The following is a 16,643-nucleotide window of genomic DNA, read 5'->3' on the forward strand; positions in this document are numbered from 1 at the left end:
CGTATCTTGGTTGCGGGAAGTGTCTCGAACAATGGACCTGCTTTCCCCTCTTGGAACATTTCGCTTCATGTGGTTCCAGGGCGGCTGTCAGGGAATAGCCCCTCATCACCTCGCTCTGTACGCCTTCTTCCCCTGGTCCTGTCTTCAACGTACTCACCACGTGTATCTGTTCGTCATCGGGTTACAGAAGCGGTCCGCGTCGGAATCCTCATGAGCAGCACATTCATCTGCTGTTCCGCCGGTAATGATCAGATGTGAGCTGAGGTGAGTCTTGGATCGATCAGGCGTCAGGAAGTATGCTCTCTGACGGTAATGATCATGGGTATGTCTCGCTCCCTAACACCCTTGTTCTCGTTTACTAACTTCTCCCGGGCTTAGCTGTTCTCAAGTCATTTGCGTCGACGATCTCTATGCCGCGTTCTTTCCCGGCATTTCGTCGTACCGATGGTCTTCAACTCGGCATGCGTCGTCTTCATCGGCGCAGCGATACCCTTCGCGAGCTTTGCTGATGCTAACTTGTGATCGCCATGTAGAGATTCTTTTCTATCACCATCTTGCTGCTTTTGGCAGATCCCTCCCACCAGTTCTGACGGGCTACAAGACCACGCCGGATACCAAGGCACGCGGTTCCTTCCTCCCAATCCTTATCCTCTCATCCAATGCGACAGAACTTCAAATGATGCCCTCTTTTACGCCACTTTGTCCCCAAGGGAGCAGGCGCATCATTCATCTCTTCCGTGGCAGTAAGTAAGCTGCCTACGGAAGCAGGACTCATCAGCTCGGACAACCAGCAGATGTTGCCAGCTGCCAGTATTCCGCTGCCTGGAGTGTCTCTTGTCCTGGGAGTATCTTGATCCGTACGTCCCTTTCCACTTCTTGAAACGGCCTACAGTCGCTCATTCTTCCTATCCTTTTCGTCTCTCGTTCGTGCTTGTCCATGTATTCCAGACGACCTCTCGATTCCTTTTTTCTGGGCATGGAACATTCGATAAATGCGTCAACAGTCGAACCTACACTTGACTCCGCTCTCTCTGCTCACGGGCACCAATCTACGTCGGAGGGCGCACCGTCCGGCCATTCTTCCGTGCACTCAGATCCCCGCCGCAATTGAAGCCCGCATCTACGAAATATCGTGCCGGACTGGAAGAGCAGAGGAACACTTGCACCTGGTTTATCGCTGCACCGGTGATTATGACTCGTTGAAAAGAGGTACCCGGTCATGTTTACGCCACCTGTCATACCTGAAGGTAATGCTTCTGTACTCTTGGGCGATTCCAGGCCTGCCCCGAACCCTCTCCCGAATCCCCGTGTTGCGGGTGCCGACACAAGCCAGCGCCCTACGATGAACCCTACCCCGAACCCACGAAGCAGAACCCCCCTGTCTTCACCTTCCCAGCCTCCTATACTTTTCCTTCTTATTGGCCCTCAAAAGTACACTCAACGCTAACATCGTCCCACACACTCAAAATCAGCATCTGGGGCCCTGAACCTGGACCGTATTCATCACTAGGGTGAAGGAACGGGGCATGGTTTTTCTGGGGACTGGACACTGCTATCATTGATCTAGGTATTATTGGAGCCCAACGCATTGGTGCGTTACACTCCGAATGAATACCTAGATACCATATAGACAGATAGTAATCGCACTTGTGTGAACGACTCAAGAGTGAGTAGCCAGCCAGTATAATGAGCGTTATATTGTAAGAGGGAGGGCAAACAATGAGTGAGCTCTAGATCGGATAGGGAAGTAACGGGGTAGAGTTGTGTCCCCCCCAGTCCAGGGGACCGCTCAGCATCTAATATAGTAACTAGTATGAAGTGGAGGAAAGGGAAAATAAAAGGTGCCATGGAAGAGAACAGAAACTAGTCAACTGAGACAAACCCTCAATATCGGTGCGGCGGTGTTTTCAGTCAGCAAGGATGGAAATGCAGTCAGCAAGGATGGAAATGTTGCAACATTCCAACTCGACGCGTCGAGTTGGAATGTGTAAATAAGACCGTCGACGGTCTTATTTACATTGACACGATCGACGCACTCCTCGTCTCACTGCAATACAAGCTGAAGACAACCACAACAAACGCGATCGGATCGTGGCTGAATGTGATCTAAACGTGATCAGAACGTGTCTTGAGCCGGAAGCAGGCTGCAAACTGTTCTCGCTCGTGTTGCTCATTCGCCCCTTCCCCTTCCCACATTCACAGCCATCCTCCACCGAACTCCCATCTACTCATGTATTAGACGCATTGGTGAACAAAATCACACAGTTCTTGATCCACATGAATGATGTTCACCTCCGACAGCTGGACAAATACTCAGTAACCAGCCTTGTTTTAAGTACAGTTGTGCAATCATATCCCCACGAAAGCGCCGTCCAGTATACGGCCGTCAATGACTCGAAATAAAACAAATGATTTGTACCACATACGAGAACCTAAAAACATAATTCCCAATTCGAGCACATTCTTCGGAAAACATACACCGTCCTGATCGTCTATACTGCTCAATAAATGGATATCTGAAGGCGAACCATAATCTCTGGAAGCCTTTCGACCAGACGGTCCTTCCTGCTTTCCCGACCCAGGTTGAGCACCCCAGGCCGAGGGGAGGTAATTGTTAGCTTCCTTGAGCACCGTGCGCCGCGTTCTGTGGATTGGCGACGTCTCGCAGCGCGGCGGGGATAGGAACGGTGGGAAGTGTGATAGGAGTGTCGGGTATCGCAGGGTGGTTGGTCTCTTCCAGAACCGGGGAGGCCTGCTCCTCTGACGTGTCCTCCTTAGCAGCATGCTCCTACAGAAACAAATCTCAGAAGAAGAGAAACCATAATGAGAAAACGACTCACATCATCTTCCGCCTCATCCTCCGGTCCACCAGCCAGCCAACCACCTCCAATATTGCTCACCCTGCTTTCCCTACCTTTCTCCTCAGCGGAGAAAGTGACAAGCCTCTGTCTGGCAAGGCCCGGACCGCCTTGAGTCCCAGCCGTGCCATCTCCAGCACTAGGTTGGCCTGCCGTCCGAAGCACCTCATCAATAAGCACCGGGCCTCTTTCTTGGGAAGGCGTCTCCGCCTTCCTCCCTTCTGGCCATTCGTCCACGGACCCTTCGCCCTCAACAACAATCCCAGACTCGACAAACCCGGGTGTAGGCGTAGTGGGCTGGGTCATGGTAGTGGTGCGGGAGAAACCGGGGCGGAGGACTTGGTTAAGCCATTCGGGTTGGGCGGTGGGGGAGCGGGGCCAGGTGTAAGTTAGGGTGTTCACGCGTTTGCTGAGTGTCCAGAAGGGGATAGAGAGGCCATCTACAACATCAGCACGAATGGAAGACAGAAGAGGTGTGAGCGGTGCGTTCCTCACGCGGGTAGGAAGAGGACGCACGGATCAGGATACTCCACAGGACTACAAAGGCAACTATAGGCTGGATACTCGCAGCGAGGAGCGTCTGCTGGTCATCGGCGCTAATGGGTCCTGTAGGCGTGGGTAGCTTGCTCACTGCCAGAGAAGAGATGAACACTGCGCCTACACCCATAGGGCCAAAGTGGCCCGAAAAGAGGGCTTCTTTGAAGTTCTTTTGCACTGGATGAGCAGGTAAGGATAATGAGGAGAGAGCGGCGTACCTTGATATCGGGTATGATCTTGTAGCTCATCAGGATTGGCGGGATGCGCCTGACCAAAAGCAGCAAGATGGTGATCACCACAAGTCTCCACACGGTCAGCGTCAAGTTGGCATCGTAGAAGCTCGCAAAAGGCATCCAAGCGCCGATGAAGATGAAGCATGCAGAGTCGAACAGCATCGCCATGACGCTACTAAAGGATGTGTCTTCGGTCGCTTCGTTGAACGCGCCGTCCCAGGAAAAGGCGGTGCCGGCGAAGAAGGCAGCGAGAAGCTCGTCGACGCCGAGGAGAAGAGCGAAGCCTAGGAGGAGTTAGCATATATGCACGTAGCGGTAAGGAGGGAGACATACCCATGGTCATTATCGCCAGAGCGACATATTGTGCGACACTGCTCGATCGGTCGACGAACTCCCTTTTCTCGCACATCTTCATCAACATGCGGAATAACGAGCCAAACACGCAACCCATGAGGATCCCGACGAAGACCTCGTCTGCAGGTTGTGAACAGATACGCGTCGCCGTCAGTAGGTTGCGCGAAGGAGCAGGGAAAGAAGGCGTACAGAGCCAGGTGATGAGGAACCAATCCCTTACCGCCTCCCCAGGTCCCTCAAGGACAAGATAGAGCGAGATGTATAAGAAAGGGAAGGCGAGTCCATCGTTCGCCGCACTCTCCGCCGCGAGGATCCGCCGCAAATGGAGTGGGACGTGCTTCTCGGCATATTTTCCACCACAGACCGCGGCGGCGAGGATCTGTCGGGTGTTAGCAGGGAGAATGATGCGTAATAAAGGACGTACGGGATCCGTGGGGGTAAGACAGGCAGAGACAACAAGCGCGGGATAGAACTGAAGCCCAGGGACAAGGACGTAGATAAGCGCTATTCTCCAGTCAGCAGGTCATCATGCATAGAGGAGAGAATGCTAACCTCCACAGATCAACCATCCCCAGGTCATCCCTCCGAGCAACAAGATAGTAAGACTCCGCCAATGCCGCAGTAGGTAACTCTTGGGCAGTTCGACGCCAATCGCGAACACGCCAAGAGCAAGGACGACCCGCGTCACCTCCATGGTGATAGCGTTGACCTTTGCGATATCCGCGTCTCCCCAGGAACGTGGATTGACGATATTGGTTCCATAGGGCCCGATGGCGATGCCGAAGACTGTGGCCCAGATTGCTTCACCGAGATAGAGCTTTTCGCGAATGACGAGGGAGAAGAGTGTGAACTTGTGGGGTCATGAGCGTCTATTCTCCTGAAGACAAAGAGGGCTCACAAAGACGACGAAGGAGCCTAGACAGGCATAGGTGATGTGTACGGTGCTCACGTCAAACGGCCAAAAGTACATTGTGTCCAAGGGGTATTGTGGCCCGTTGTCAATGTAATTGCAGGTAGATGATAAATACTGTTCCTGTAAGAAGACTCCACGCTCTTCCAGTACTGTACTCAAATAGATAGACAGGGGTGATAGTGTACACCTTGAATAAGAGGCTGCCTGTTATCGAACCATTGAGTGAGGGCCCATGGGCGTCAAGAAGCAAGGGTCGATGGGACCGCCGATATGGGCCGGATGAACGTGATCATTCATTTAGGGAACGTCGATTGATGAAATTACGACACTGCCACTCGGAGCTAGCTGACATTCCGAATATGAAGTGACTTATCGCCGACGATCCATGTGGAGAATGAGACGGCATATCATCGGAGCGAGCGAGCTGGCACTCATTACCTCCTCGACGTCGTCTCCCTTCCCACCATCCGACCACCATCTTCACCCATCCTCACCAACCATCAGCAACATGCCTGCACCACTGCGAGCCTCTGTTCTCGGTACCGGCCTCAGCGCTCAAGTATTCCACATCCCATTCATCCTCGCTCACCCACAGTACTTCACCCTCCACTCCATCCTCGAGCGTGGTGCTGCTCCGGAAAAGTCCTTTGCGCGTGAAAAGTATGGAGAGGGGATAAAGGTTGTCACTACTTTTGAAGAGGTCACGGGTGATAAGGAAGTCGATGTCGTCGTGCTCAGCACGCCTAACAACACGCACTATGCGTACGCCAAGGTGCGCCTCTCCCTATGTTTCACGAGGGGATTCTGATACACGCGCATACAGGCCGCCCTCGAAGCAGGAAAACACGTCATCATCGAGAAGCCTCTGACGACCACCACAACGGAAGGTGCTGAACTTCTTGCCATAGCAAAGAAACACAACCTCCTGATCTGCGTCTACCAAAACAGGCGCTACGACTCCGACTTCCTCACCCTGCGCCGGCTGCTCGAGAAGGAACAAGTGTTTGGACAGGTCGTCGAGTTTGAGACGCATTACGATCGGTTCCGCCCGGCGATGACCGGTGGAGGGACGTGGAAGGAGAAGCCTGGCACGGGGCAGGGTGCGCTATTCGACCTGGGGAGTCATTTGGTACGTTTCACGCCATTCCGTTCCTCTGGTCTGGTTACCCACTAGCATATACGCCTGGCTAACACACATCTTCCACGCGCAGATCGACCAAGTGCTCACCCTCTTCGGCACTCCCACCAGTCTCACAGGCTTCGTGGGCAATTCTCGCCAACTTGGCGATCCCTCTTTCGCCGACTCCTTCCTCGCCCTCTTCCACTACCCCGTCACCCCCCAACGCCCGCTCCCGCTGACGATCATCATCCGCGGAGGGATCCTGAGTTTGCTCAACCCCCAGCTGAGGTATGTCGTCAAAGGCACCAAAGCTGGGTGGGTGAAGCATGGGCTCGATGTACAGGAACCGCAGCTTCGCCGGCCGGTACTGATGAGCCTCAGCGACCCGGAGTTTGGGGTTGGTGAGTGCCTTTTTCTGGCTAAGGAAAAGCGGATGCTGGATGGTTGTAGAACCGAAAGAACTCGAGGGAACGCTTACGACCGTAGATGCGAATGGGGCGATGAAGAGCGAGAAGACCCCCACAGAGAAGGGCGATTAGTAAGTCTTCTCGTTCCTCCTGCTTCCTTCCCTCCACTGCCCCTTATCTGCTGGCTGCTCGCTCCACCTTTCACAGCCGGATTTCGGGTTCTTCTCCCTCATGCACACGACTGACACACGCTCAGTACTCTGTGGTACAAGAACGTTGGCGAGGCGCTGCAAGCTCGCGATCCAGGCCTGCTGGCCGTGACGGTGTGTTATCTCTTCCAACTCCTCACTCCATCCCAAATCCCACTGTTGAACAACGCTCATTATATTCTGCCCCACTCCCTTTGTTCTCCCCTCTAATATTTCCGAAAACCTGCTGATATGACATTGTAGCCTGAACAAGGTCTAGAAGTGATCAAGATGATCGAGCTGATCTACCAGAGTCAGAAGGAAGGACGCACCGTCCAGGTTTGAGCAGCCCAGTCCCAGCCTGGACCGATTGGCGAGATGAGCTAGGACGTGCGTACACGAGGGTGGTAGGTTGGGGATTACTTTCTTTGTGAGCGGGTTATATGCTGTGGGAATACGAGCACCGGTTTTTGAATGGATACATGTATGGGAATAGAAAATAAGGAATTGGATGTGTTTTACTATGCGCCGCATGTCACCGAACGTTGGCAGCGCAGTGCAGTCAGAGTGAGCAGGTGGGGCTGATCTGGGGAATACGGATTGGAAGGTCGACGTGATCATCCAGTTGTGAGAATGAGGGCGTGTATGCTGGGCCTTCAATGTGTAGAATAGAGGGGACACTGAAGAGGCCGGACAGCGAACAGAATGTATTCGTAACTTCCGCAATAACAGCAAACACCAACAATCCCACACACCCGCCTCAACCTCTACCCAACCTCCTGCTCCAAACAAAAGCGAAAAGCAGCTGTCCGGCAGCGGAACGAGCCCCACACCCCTTCATATCGCGGAGGCGGGTCAGATACTAGCTCCAGAAATATACGATCGATATTCGGAAAACGCCCCACTTGGGTGCGACTCGCACCGCTCGTGAGGGTAGAACGGTGCTGAGCTGGGATTCCGGTACTCAGTGGGTGGATGGGGGATGTCCAGCAGTGTGGGGAGTTCTCGTTTAGATCGGTACTCATGGCTTGGTCGAGGAAAAAGTCTTAGGAAACGAAGAGTATACTGATAGTTGAAGGGAGCGGATAGTAGGTATACAGAGGTCATACATGTGTCTTCAACTGAGAGATAGAGAAGAGAGAACTGACGAGCAAAAAAAAATCAGTTCAAGAACTGGCACGACGGAAGCTAATCGGGCGCGTGAAACGGAAATATTTGCGACTCAAACCCTGAAGCGCTCTTCTGTTGTCGCCACTTACCACTCGTATATAACCTCGACCAGCACTTGAACAGGCAGCAGTGCCCTTTGCTGGTGCACGACCATCTCCTGCCTTAAGTGCGAACATGTCATCCCCTACGGACCCCCCGACACGCGCAAGAGAAGTCGATCAAGACTATGACGAGAATGCGATCCGAAAGCGGGAACAGGCGCGCTTGAAAGCAAACGGGGATGGTGATGAAGGGGAAGAAGAAGAAGAAGAAGAAGACTTGGAAGGCGGAGGGGGGGATAATGATGACGAAGAGGAGGACGAAGAAGAGGACGAGGACGAGGATGATAGAGGTAGACCGAAGAAGAGGTCAAAGGTGTGTTCGCTCTACTCGTAAAGGGCAAGCCCTAATAGCCTTTTCTGCAATAGCACAAGCATAGGAGGTTTGTAAAATCTTTCGTGGATCTTGAAGCTGAAGTAGAGGACGAAGGAGAAGAGGACGAAGAGGACGAAGGAGCCATAGGCGAATGTACGTCCGCGCCTTCTTCTCTCTCATGTTACTAACTTATACAGACCGGGATTTCATCGACGAGAGCGAGGTGCAAGAGAGTGCAGCAGCTCGACGCGCACATATGCAGCATCAGCAGCTTGATCGACGCGAGCGGGCGATGCACGACATGGAAGCGACTGAACTTGCAGATTATTTCCGGAATCAGGCTAAGCAAGCTAAGGCGACGCGCTATACGGGCGACTTGGATCAGGTACCGCAGCGCTTGTTGATGCCTAGTGTCAACGATCCGTCGCTGTGGCAAGTCCGAGTGCGGGTGAGTCATGATACAATGTATTCTATGAGCATGTTACTCAAGATGTCACAGCCTGGTCGAGAGCGCGACATCGTGTTCTCCCTTATCCGAAAAGCCCGCGACCTCGAGTACACGAATCGTCCTCTGGAGATCATGTCCGCCTTCGAGCGCTCCTCTCTCCCAGGGATGATCTACGTCGAAGCACGCAGCGCAGCCCACGTTCGTTCCGCAGCCCACGGCCTGGTCGGTGTATTCGTCAGCAGCCCCATCAACCTCGTCCCGATCGAGGAGATGGCGAGCCTCCTCCGGATCAAAAAGAAAGAAGTGAACATCGACGTCGGAAGCTGGGTGCGTATCAGGCGCGGGAGGTATCAAGGCGATCTCGCCCAAGTGACGGACGTCGTCGAACCCGGCGAACGATACACTGTCAAGTATATCCCGCGTATCGACGTTAGTCCTCAAGATGAGGACAAGTCATTAGGCAACAAGGCTGTCGCAGGCAAGAAACGTGTCCGCAACGCTCTGATCAACACTGTCCAGGGGCGCCCTCCGCAAAAGTTCTTCAACATGGAGGAGATCACCCGTGTGTACGGCATTAGGTCCGTCAACCGGACTAAAAATCGCACGTTCACTTTCCAGGGAGACGAATACTATAATGGCTACTGTCTTAAGGAGTACAAGGCCAATCAGCTCGCAGTGGACGATGTACAACCGACGTTGGAGGAGATCACCAAGTTCAGCGGGCCCGGAGCCGACGATGAAGGCGTAGCCAACAAGATGGACCTCAACGCCATCCGCGAAGCGGCACAGCGCCGCGCTACTGCTGTGCTCCAACCAGGAGATAGCGTCGAGGTATTCGAAGGTCAGCAATCTGGCGTATACGGTGTACTGCAGAGCATGTCAGGGGACAACGTGCTCATCCAGCCCAGTCTGAAGGATATGAGCGAAGTGATCGAGGTACCTGCCAAGAGCGTCCGAAAGCGTTTCCTAGTGGGAGAACACGTCAAGGTCATGTCTGGCAAGAATGTGGACGAGACTGGCCTGGTGATTATGGTCGATGGGAATACTGTCACCTTTTTGTCGGATACGAACCAGCAGGAGATCACCGTGTTCGCGAAGGATTTGCGTACGGCTGCGGAAGTCGGAACGTCGAATAATACCGTTGGGAATTACGTCCTTCATGATCTTGTTTCCCTAGAGTCAGTATTCCCGCTCGCCCTATTACACGTGCTGACGATGCCTGTAGCCAAACTACTGTTGGGGTGATCTTCCAAACGGGACGCGACTCTTTCCGTGTGCTTGATCAGTACGGCACAGTGCACAACGTTCATCCTCATCAGATCGCGATGAACCGTAATACGGCGAAGTCGATCGCGCTTGACCATAATCGGGAGACGTTCAAGCAGGGCGATAACATGGTCGAGGTTGACGGAGCTGTGCGTTTCTATTCAACCACTGACGTGCAGCGGAACTCATGACGGTTCAGGGCCGCTCCGGTGTCGTCCTCCACGTCTACTCCTTCTCTGCCTTTCTTCACAACAGGACTATCAAGGAAAATGGGGGCGTGTTTGTTGCCCAGAGCAGCAACCTCAGTCGTCCAGATGCTGTAAAGAGGCGCGCGTTCAACCCCAGCCAGCCGAATCTGAGCAGCATGTCGATCGGTGGTCCTACACCCACTAACCGTGGTGATCGGAGACTGATTAATGTGCTCGTTACCATCGTTAAAGGCAGCTATAAAGGCTATGCTGGGACGATCAAGGATGTCAATGGGACCCAATGCCGGGTGGAGCTGCAGTCCACAAGGAAGGTTATTACGATTGAGCAGGAACATCTACGGAGAAAGGATCAGTGAGTCGTCTTGAACAGTGGAGAACACAGCTGACAGCCTTGCAGAAATGGTGCTTTGAGGACCCTCAGCGAGCCTACGGACTTTGGAGGACGCGACTGGCGATCTGGCGGAGGTGGAGGTGGAGGTGGTCGTGGAGGGTTCTCGAACAGGGCTAGCGAATATGGGCGCAACGGCAGTCAGACTCCTTCCGGTGGTCGATACGGTGCAGGCGGAAAGACACCTGGCTGGAGCGCAGCTGTTGGTCGTACGCCAAATCCTTACGCTGATGGCGGCAAAACACCCGCCTGGAGCTCTTCGTCGAAAACGCCCAATCCATACGCGACAGACGGTGGCAAGACACCGGCTTGGAGCAGCAGCTCGAAGACGCCTAACCCCTATGCTCAGGAGGGCGCGAAAACCCCTGCATGGAACACTTCATCCCGGACGCCTAATCCATACGCTGCTGCTAACGCCGGAGGAGATGCGTGGAATTCTTCCTCGCGCACTCCGAATCCTTATGCGCGAGAAGGAGGACGTACACCTGCTGCTGGCAGATCTGTACCTGGCGGCGATGCTAACTCTGGCGGTTCAGAACGGGGTACCAGAAACGGGGACTCCTATGGCGGAAGATCTCCTTCACATGGGACGAATTGGGCTACTCGTGACAGTGTAAGTTGTCACTGAGAACTTTCTTTCTTGTTGCTTACGAGTCATCTGTAGAATACCGGCATGGGAGGCTATGACAGTGCGCCTACCCCGGCAGTTACAGCACCTACACCATATGGTAGTGCACCCACACCGGGACCATATGGAGCGCCGACTCCTGGGCCATACACAGCGGCAACGCCGTACGGCGCGCCGACGCCTGCGCCTTATGGAGCGCCGACCCCGTACGGTGGACCAACTCCTGGCCCTCTGGGCGCACCGACCCCTGCTTGGAATTCATTGTCGGCACCTACGCCTGGTGCTGCTGCTGCAGATGGTGAGTGGCCTTCATAATTCGACAGATCGCAACTGATGCCGCTGCTTTCTGTAGATCGCAAAGACTACTTGCTTGGTGCTCATGACATCATCGTGAGAATCGTGCCCAAGTACACCAGTCATGGCCCGGAGTCTTGGCGAGGGCTAGTTCCTGAAGGTAGCACTGGTCGCATCATTTCAACATTACCACTCGATCAAGGCTTCCAGTCTACAGCAAGTGTCAGAGTGATCACCAGCCCGGATAGCAACGCCATCGGCACGGAACAGACTGTACCCCTGGAACACCTTGAACCGGTACCTCCTGAGGAAGGAGGTCGCGCATATGTTCTTCAAGGCGAGTTTAAGGGGATGACCGTAACGGTCCAGACTATTGACGAAGAAGATGCGTATGTGATTACTGGGACCGGCCAGTACCCTCAGATATCAGCTAAGTTTGTCGCCAAGCTCCATGAAGAGTAGAATGGAATTCTTCCTTGGGCTTGTGCGGGCATTGTGCGGCAAATACATAGGACTACATGCTGAATTCTTGTTCTGTAAGTCGATTGAATAAACATGTATATGTATCAACGAGTTCAGTGTGCTGTTCGCGTTTAAGAGAGGGTAGGTTAGTGAAGGGCAGCTGAATACAACTTGTTAGACAAAGGCTCAAGGAATGAGTTTCTCACTCCTCCGCAGAGAGCATACATCCTCCTCCTCCCAGCATTCGCAGACAGGGAGTCAAAGTGTCCACAGCATCCCACCTCCGCCATCCAAAACTGGTTGGTACTGCTGCTTCCCCCTCCCGTGTTGCTAGAGTAACACCCTACTGCCCCTCGGCCCCTCCTCACGCCAACATTTCCTTCCTTGCTGACTGAAAACATTGGACTCACTCTGCGGCATTGAGTGAAGGACCCAAGGGTGAAGTACGTTCTTCACCACAGGTGGCAAGCAACCAGCCTTATGGACCACAGATACTAATCGGTGTTGCATTCTCGCTTATGGAGGCGGCTCTCGGCGTTCCCGCTATGGTGTTCGTTCATCATCTGCCAAGGGTTAGTAAGCAGCTGGAGGAGGGAACAAGACGCACCTGGAAACCGAGCCCGCCGGGGAGGAGCGAGTCGCTGGACGGGCACATCTTCAGCGGCGAGGAGCCGGTCTCAGAGGAACTATTGTCTTTTCCTTGGGGCGTCATTCGGCGAGAATGTCTTCTCCACACAAAAGATCATGCTGTACTCTCATCAGGCAGTCGTTGCTGCAAGCTTTTGTTACCGTTCAGGCCCAATACTCTTGTCCGCCTCAGGTTTCCCGGGACGTGTGATCCCCTCCTACAGCGCGTTCAACCTGGCCTTGCCTCGTGAACGTTCGCGCTGGGGCTTTCGAGTCGCCGGAACAGCGGGAGAAGACATCTTGATGCATCGAGACGAAGGCTGGGAGCCAGTAGGGTGGGAGTTTCGAGGGGTGGGAATGGACGTACGCCCAGTGCATTGTCACCATGTCCTCTGTGATGTGTTAGCACGATATACAGGACAGAAGGGGAAGGGGGGGGGTTGTATAACAAAGGAAGACGCACCCAACATGAGCTACCGGAGCCTCAATCTATGAGATACTCGTCTGCTTCCTCCAGAGGAAACTGCGTTCATCCAAATCTGACTTGTTTCCAACGTTTCCACTGTAGGAGCGACGTGAAGTCGTAATCCCTCGGCCTGCGCTCAGTCAGTACCAGGAAAAAGGAATTTGAGGGAGGACAAACGTCTTAGATGTGCCGGAGAGGTTGACACCGAGTACCTTGAGGAGGATGTTGTAAGAGTTAACGAAGTGAGCGCCCGTGATGCGGATGGAGTACGAGGTGGATGGCACTAGTTTGCCAGGCTAGGGGTGCGGCCGGTGGTGGAGGGGAAGCATGATCGTACAGGAGCGGAAAGATTGCGTTACAGCGAGTAGAAGGGGGGAAGTGAGTCCTGCTTAGGTTGTCAGGGTGTGCGATAAAAGAGGAAGAGGGAATGTACCGGTGACGTCGATAATGTCGATCTGAATGGGTGCAGGTACTTCCGAGAGGAGGCGGTTGAGAACGGTGAGGATGCCCAAAGTCAGTTCGTCGGATATTGCCTCTTGCTTCAGCTTGTATGAAGGATGGTGCACTCCGTGGTGGTTGCTTGAAAAGTCGGCAGTGATGAAGTGGAAATAGATCGCCAGTGGTGATAATGTTCACCTCTGCAAGTGTCCGAAAGGTTGAGAAGAGCCCGCGGGAGATTCCCACGTTGAGCCAAGATCAACAGCTGATCTGGACCGGATCATCTTCAGGCGCACATTGCTTGTAGCAACAGCATGCCTGGATCGGAGTTAGCCTCATTCTAAATTGAGTTGTTGATAAGTGCGCACCATCATGATCTGAGCGCGGAAGTGTAAGAACTCAATTATGTGGTACATGTTACTCATACGATGCAAGTGCAACGTGAGATTGATTGGGCGAACTTCGAACATCGTGCGGGGATTGGCGCGTCTTCAGGGGTTGGCGATAACAGATTCTATGGCGGATAGAGCATATAGCTGATTGGTCGCGTACGCGGTAGGTAGGGACGACTTGCGGAGAGCTTGGTGGTAAAGGCAAGCAAGGGGTTGAGAGTGTGACTGAGTGCGCTGCGGTGGTCGTGGGGGAGACAGTGGAAGCGCGGAATCCGTTGGTACAGTTCGCTGCGGCGTCATCCGTAAGAGCGAGCATGTGGAGTGGTCGACGAGGCTTGCGGGAGAAGACGAGGCGACCGGTTGTGGAGGTCGGTGTGGGTACACTGCTGACGGGGTGCATATAGAAGAGGGTGAGGGGTGCATTCGCAACCTGCCAATTGATCACAACGTGCATTATGAGGCAGAAAAGAGTACGCACAATGCTGAAGGACGGAATCGGCAGGCGTCATGTGCTCCTGTGGATGAGATTCATGGTGGTGCCAACAACCAAGGAGGACATAGGATACGTCCACAGAGGGCGCATCGATTCGCGACAGGCGGGGTGCCATGCTTCAGAAGTTCTTGCAACTGGATAGGGTGCGGAGGGGAGGCGACGGAGAACCAGTGCTGAGTGTTGGCGACATCCACTCCTGGGATGGGAGTAAGCCAGAAACATCCAGAGAGCGGCATATCTACGAGAAAAGAGGTGAATCAGCTCGCAGTCACTGTGACCTGAGGGGACGGCAGGAGACGCAAGTGGCGCACCAGCAATACAGAGCGTGCCATAAGAACCTCTGAGAGAACCTCGATGAGGACTGTGATAAGACCCAGTTATAGTCCTGATCACTGCGGCAAACAAACATCGAACATTATGATATCGAGAGCAGTGAGTTTAGTGAATATTTGTTCCTGGGAAACGTGTCAGAGCGGGATATGATGAGAGTGATCACGCACCTTGGCCTCCAACTAGAAGTGCAGTGTTCGTTCCTAACCTGGCCGTTAGTCATCGCTGGTACTATGACGAGGGAGAGGATACGCACAGTCATCCAAGGAGGGCAGGCATGTATCATGTACTCCTTCGCATTGGTGTCAGAGTCATTCCGACGACGGGTGGACACGTACATACCGGGAGAAGTGCGCAGGGGGAGAAGAGAGGGTGAGGGTGGAGGATGAAGCGGGAGGGTAGGTGGTAGGCATTATCCATGAGGGATCAGTATCTCGCTTCTGTAGGCATTCATTGGCAGATGGTGGTGGATGGAGGAAGGGGGCGGAAGGCGCGGTTTAGGGGTACGCATGGGCGGTCGGGATGTGCTGCTGACGGGGTGCACGAAGAAGAGAGTGAGGTGCGTTTCACAACCTGCCAGTTCGTCAGAACGAGTAGAAGCGTGGAGGGAAGGGTACGCACAGTTGTTCAAGGAGGGAAGATAGGCTGGCATTATCTGCTAATGTGGATAGGGGCCGTAGTCATATCGACGCGTGATGAGAACGCAGAATAAGTTCATAGACGGCCCATCTCTTTGGCGAAATACGGTGCGTTATGCCGGAAGAAAAGCTCTTGTAGGAGGATGGGGTGTAGAGGAGAGGCTGCAGAGGACCAGTGCTGATTGTTCGCGACAAGTGCAGTACGCGGAGGAGGAAGGGAGCGAATCTACTCATGGTCAGTGTGAGATGGGATCGACATGAGAAGCCAGTGGTGCACCTGTGATATGGAGAACTCATCTATGTAGTCATTGTGACGGCGAGAGATGTGTATTCAGTATATGTCTCGTGCCTGGAAACGTGTCAGAGGAGAATGTGATGATCTTGCTCACGCACCTTGGCCTCCAACTAGAAATGCGCCGTTCGTTCCTGACCGGGGGGTTGATCAAACATGTACAATGGCGAAGGAGAGGGTACGCACCGTTGACGAAAGAAATCCCATGTGGGGAGGCACCTGGACAGTGGTGGTGGATGTTGAGAGTGGATGCGGCGCGTGGTAAACCTGCCGGGTGGTCACAATGTGCACTGGGGGCAAGGAGAGGGTACGCACGGTTGTTCAAGGAACGTAGGCATGTGCCACGTACTCCTGTGGATTGGCGTCATAGCCTAAGATTGAATGGGAAAGCTTTGAAAGTTACGCAGCAATCGATAATTCTCCAGGGCTTGGCGATGGATGCTTCTGCGACGGATCCCATTCTCCAGTCGCCGGGTGTTGGAACAATCCAACCAGAGACTTGTGAGGGTCGGTGGGGATTGCGCCGCTGAAAGGGTTCATCATGTCGATGAAAGTGCGGTGCGTGTTCCCAACCTAGAAGTTGGTTAGAATGCTAGTACAGGGAAGGAAAGGATACACACCGTTGTTGGAGGAAAGCAGATCGACAGGGGTCGTGTGGCTCTGTGAATGGGTGTCATAGTCATGCCGATGAGGGATGAAGACATAGAATACATACACAAAAGGCAGATCTCCTTGGCGACATTCGGCCTGTCACACTTGAGAAGCTCTTGTGAGAGGATAGGGTGCGGAGGAGTGGCTAGGGACGGCCAGCGCTGATTGTTTGCGGTGAATACAATCTGGTCGTATTCAGTGTGAGATAGAATCAAAGAGAGAAGGAAGTGACGCACTGGTTATAGGGAATCTTGAGCAAGGATAAGTACTTCTGAAAGAACCTAAATGCCGATGGTGACGAGGCCAAGTGACAGTCTGATGTAGTACGGTGAACATACATGCAGTAGTTATAGTCGCGAGAGAGGTGAGTTCGGTTCATGTCTGGGGACTGAAGAACATATCAGAGGGCATCAATATAATATTGATC

At 53.5% G+C, this 16,643-nt stretch overlaps 6 protein-coding genes across 6 annotated transcripts; 3 read left to right on the plus strand and 3 right to left on the minus strand.

Moving 5' to 3' along the window:
- Positions 1 to 2,427: 2,427 nt before the first annotated feature.
- Positions 2,428 to 5,040, minus strand: DACRYDRAFT_116686 (uncharacterized protein). The gene is made up of 9 exons (XM_040770246.1): positions 4,881 to 5,040; positions 4,535 to 4,832; positions 4,407 to 4,486; positions 4,172 to 4,361; positions 3,962 to 4,102; positions 3,614 to 3,912; positions 3,375 to 3,564; positions 2,841 to 3,298; positions 2,428 to 2,788 (listed from the first exon to the last, which is right to left on the minus strand). The coding sequence occupies exons 1-9, from the start codon at positions 4,950 to 4,952 to the stop codon at positions 2,615 to 2,617; spliced, it is 1,902 nt and encodes a 633-aa protein (XP_040628473.1). The 5' UTR covers positions 4,953 to 5,040; the 3' UTR covers positions 2,428 to 2,614.
- A 311-nt stretch (positions 5,041 to 5,351) lies between these two features.
- Positions 5,352 to 7,098, plus strand: DACRYDRAFT_22654 (NADP-binding protein). Its single transcript, XM_040772908.1, has 6 exons — positions 5,352 to 5,667; positions 5,719 to 6,024; positions 6,107 to 6,416; positions 6,466 to 6,553; positions 6,679 to 6,745; positions 6,875 to 7,098. The coding sequence occupies exons 1-6, from the start codon at positions 5,404 to 5,406 to the stop codon at positions 6,953 to 6,955; spliced, it is 1,116 nt and encodes a 371-aa protein (XP_040628474.1). The 5' UTR covers positions 5,352 to 5,403; the 3' UTR covers positions 6,956 to 7,098.
- A 782-nt stretch (positions 7,099 to 7,880) lies between these two features.
- On the plus strand, positions 7,881 to 11,993 carry DACRYDRAFT_22655 (uncharacterized protein). Its single transcript, XM_040772909.1, has 9 exons — positions 7,881 to 8,194; positions 8,248 to 8,347; positions 8,392 to 8,642; positions 8,694 to 9,820; positions 9,868 to 10,057; positions 10,108 to 10,469; positions 10,515 to 11,118; positions 11,170 to 11,431; positions 11,486 to 11,993. The coding sequence occupies exons 3-9, from the start codon at positions 8,496 to 8,498 to the stop codon at positions 11,887 to 11,889; spliced, it is 3,096 nt and encodes a 1,031-aa protein (XP_040628475.1). The 5' UTR covers positions 7,881 to 8,194; positions 8,248 to 8,347; positions 8,392 to 8,495; the 3' UTR covers positions 11,890 to 11,993.
- Positions 11,994 to 12,013: 20 nt separating this feature from the next.
- DACRYDRAFT_116689 (uncharacterized protein) lies at positions 12,014 to 14,266 on the minus strand (the record flags this gene model as incomplete). Its single annotated transcript, XM_040770247.1, has 8 exons — positions 12,014 to 12,452; positions 12,497 to 12,908; positions 12,980 to 12,989; positions 13,061 to 13,112; positions 13,160 to 13,265; positions 13,320 to 13,367; positions 13,416 to 13,521; positions 13,973 to 14,266. The coding sequence occupies 7 exons, from the start codon at positions 14,264 to 14,266 to the stop codon at positions 12,706 to 12,708; spliced, it is 819 nt and encodes a 272-aa protein (XP_040628476.1). The 3' UTR covers positions 12,014 to 12,452; positions 12,497 to 12,705.
- Positions 14,267 to 14,694: 428 nt separating this feature from the next.
- On the minus strand, positions 14,695 to 15,048 carry DACRYDRAFT_108118 (uncharacterized protein; the record flags this gene model as incomplete). The annotated part of the gene is made up of 4 exons (XM_040768595.1): positions 14,695 to 14,760; positions 14,806 to 14,817; positions 14,892 to 14,927; positions 14,974 to 15,048. The coding sequence occupies 4 exons, from the start codon at positions 15,046 to 15,048 to the stop codon at positions 14,695 to 14,697; spliced, it is 189 nt and encodes a 62-aa protein (XP_040628477.1).
- On the plus strand, positions 15,045 to 16,617 carry DACRYDRAFT_22659 (uncharacterized protein). Its single transcript, XM_040772910.1, has 9 exons — positions 15,045 to 15,208; positions 15,257 to 15,499; positions 15,551 to 15,622; positions 15,667 to 15,699; positions 15,752 to 15,832; positions 15,881 to 16,138; positions 16,186 to 16,225; positions 16,281 to 16,401; positions 16,453 to 16,617. Exons 2-6 carry the CDS (start codon positions 15,331 to 15,333, stop codon positions 16,093 to 16,095), a joined length of 570 nt encoding a protein of 189 aa, XP_040628478.1. The 5' UTR covers positions 15,045 to 15,208; positions 15,257 to 15,330; the 3' UTR covers positions 16,096 to 16,138; positions 16,186 to 16,225; positions 16,281 to 16,401; positions 16,453 to 16,617.
- The last annotated feature ends 26 nt before the right edge of the window (positions 16,618 to 16,643 follow it).

Source organism: Dacryopinax primogenitus (assembly GCF_000292625.1).
Source record: "Dacryopinax primogenitus strain DJM-731 SS1 chromosome Unknown DACRYscaffold_10, whole genome shotgun sequence".
Lineage (NCBI taxonomy): Eukaryota > Fungi > Basidiomycota > Dacrymycetes > Dacrymycetales > Dacrymycetaceae > Dacryopinax > Dacryopinax primogenitus.

Coding starts and splice junctions, on each gene's coding strand:
- DACRYDRAFT_116686 (XM_040770246.1), bottom strand. CDS start 4,952: ATGTACTTTTGGCCGTTTGACGTGAGCACCGTACACATCACCTATGCC. Junction 4,362..4,406: donor GTCTTACCCCCACGGATCCC/GTACGTCCTTTA, acceptor AACACCCGACAG/ATCCTCGCCGCCGCGGTCTG. Junction 3,299..3,374: donor CCTGTGGAGTATCCTGATCC/GTGCGTCCTCTT, acceptor CTGATGTTGTAG/ATGGCCTCTCTATCCCCTTC.
- DACRYDRAFT_22654 (XM_040772908.1), top strand. CDS start 5,404: ATGCCTGCACCACTGCGAGCCTCTGTTCTCGGTACCGGCCTCAGCGCT. Junction 6,025..6,106: donor TCGACCTGGGGAGTCATTTG/GTACGTTTCACG, acceptor TTCCACGCGCAG/ATCGACCAAGTGCTCACCCT. Junction 6,554..6,678: donor CCCACAGAGAAGGGCGATTA/GTAAGTCTTCTC, acceptor ACACACGCTCAG/TACTCTGTGGTACAAGAACG.
- DACRYDRAFT_22655 (XM_040772909.1), top strand. CDS start 8,496: ATGGAAGCGACTGAACTTGCAGATTATTTCCGGAATCAGGCTAAGCAA. Junction 8,643..8,693: donor TGTGGCAAGTCCGAGTGCGG/GTGAGTCATGAT, acceptor AAGATGTCACAG/CCTGGTCGAGAGCGCGACAT. Junction 10,470..10,514: donor CATCTACGGAGAAAGGATCA/GTGAGTCGTCTT, acceptor ACAGCCTTGCAG/AAATGGTGCTTTGAGGACCC.
- DACRYDRAFT_22659 (XM_040772910.1), top strand. CDS start 15,331: ATGAGAACGCAGAATAAGTTCATAGACGGCCCATCTCTTTGGCGAAAT. Junction 15,623..15,666: donor ATTCAGTATATGTCTCGTGC/CTGGAAACGTGT, acceptor TTGCTCACGCAC/CTTGGCCTCCAACTAGAAAT. Junction 15,833..15,880: donor GGATGCGGCGCGTGGTAAAC/CTGCCGGGTGGT, acceptor GAGGGTACGCAC/GGTTGTTCAAGGAACGTAGG.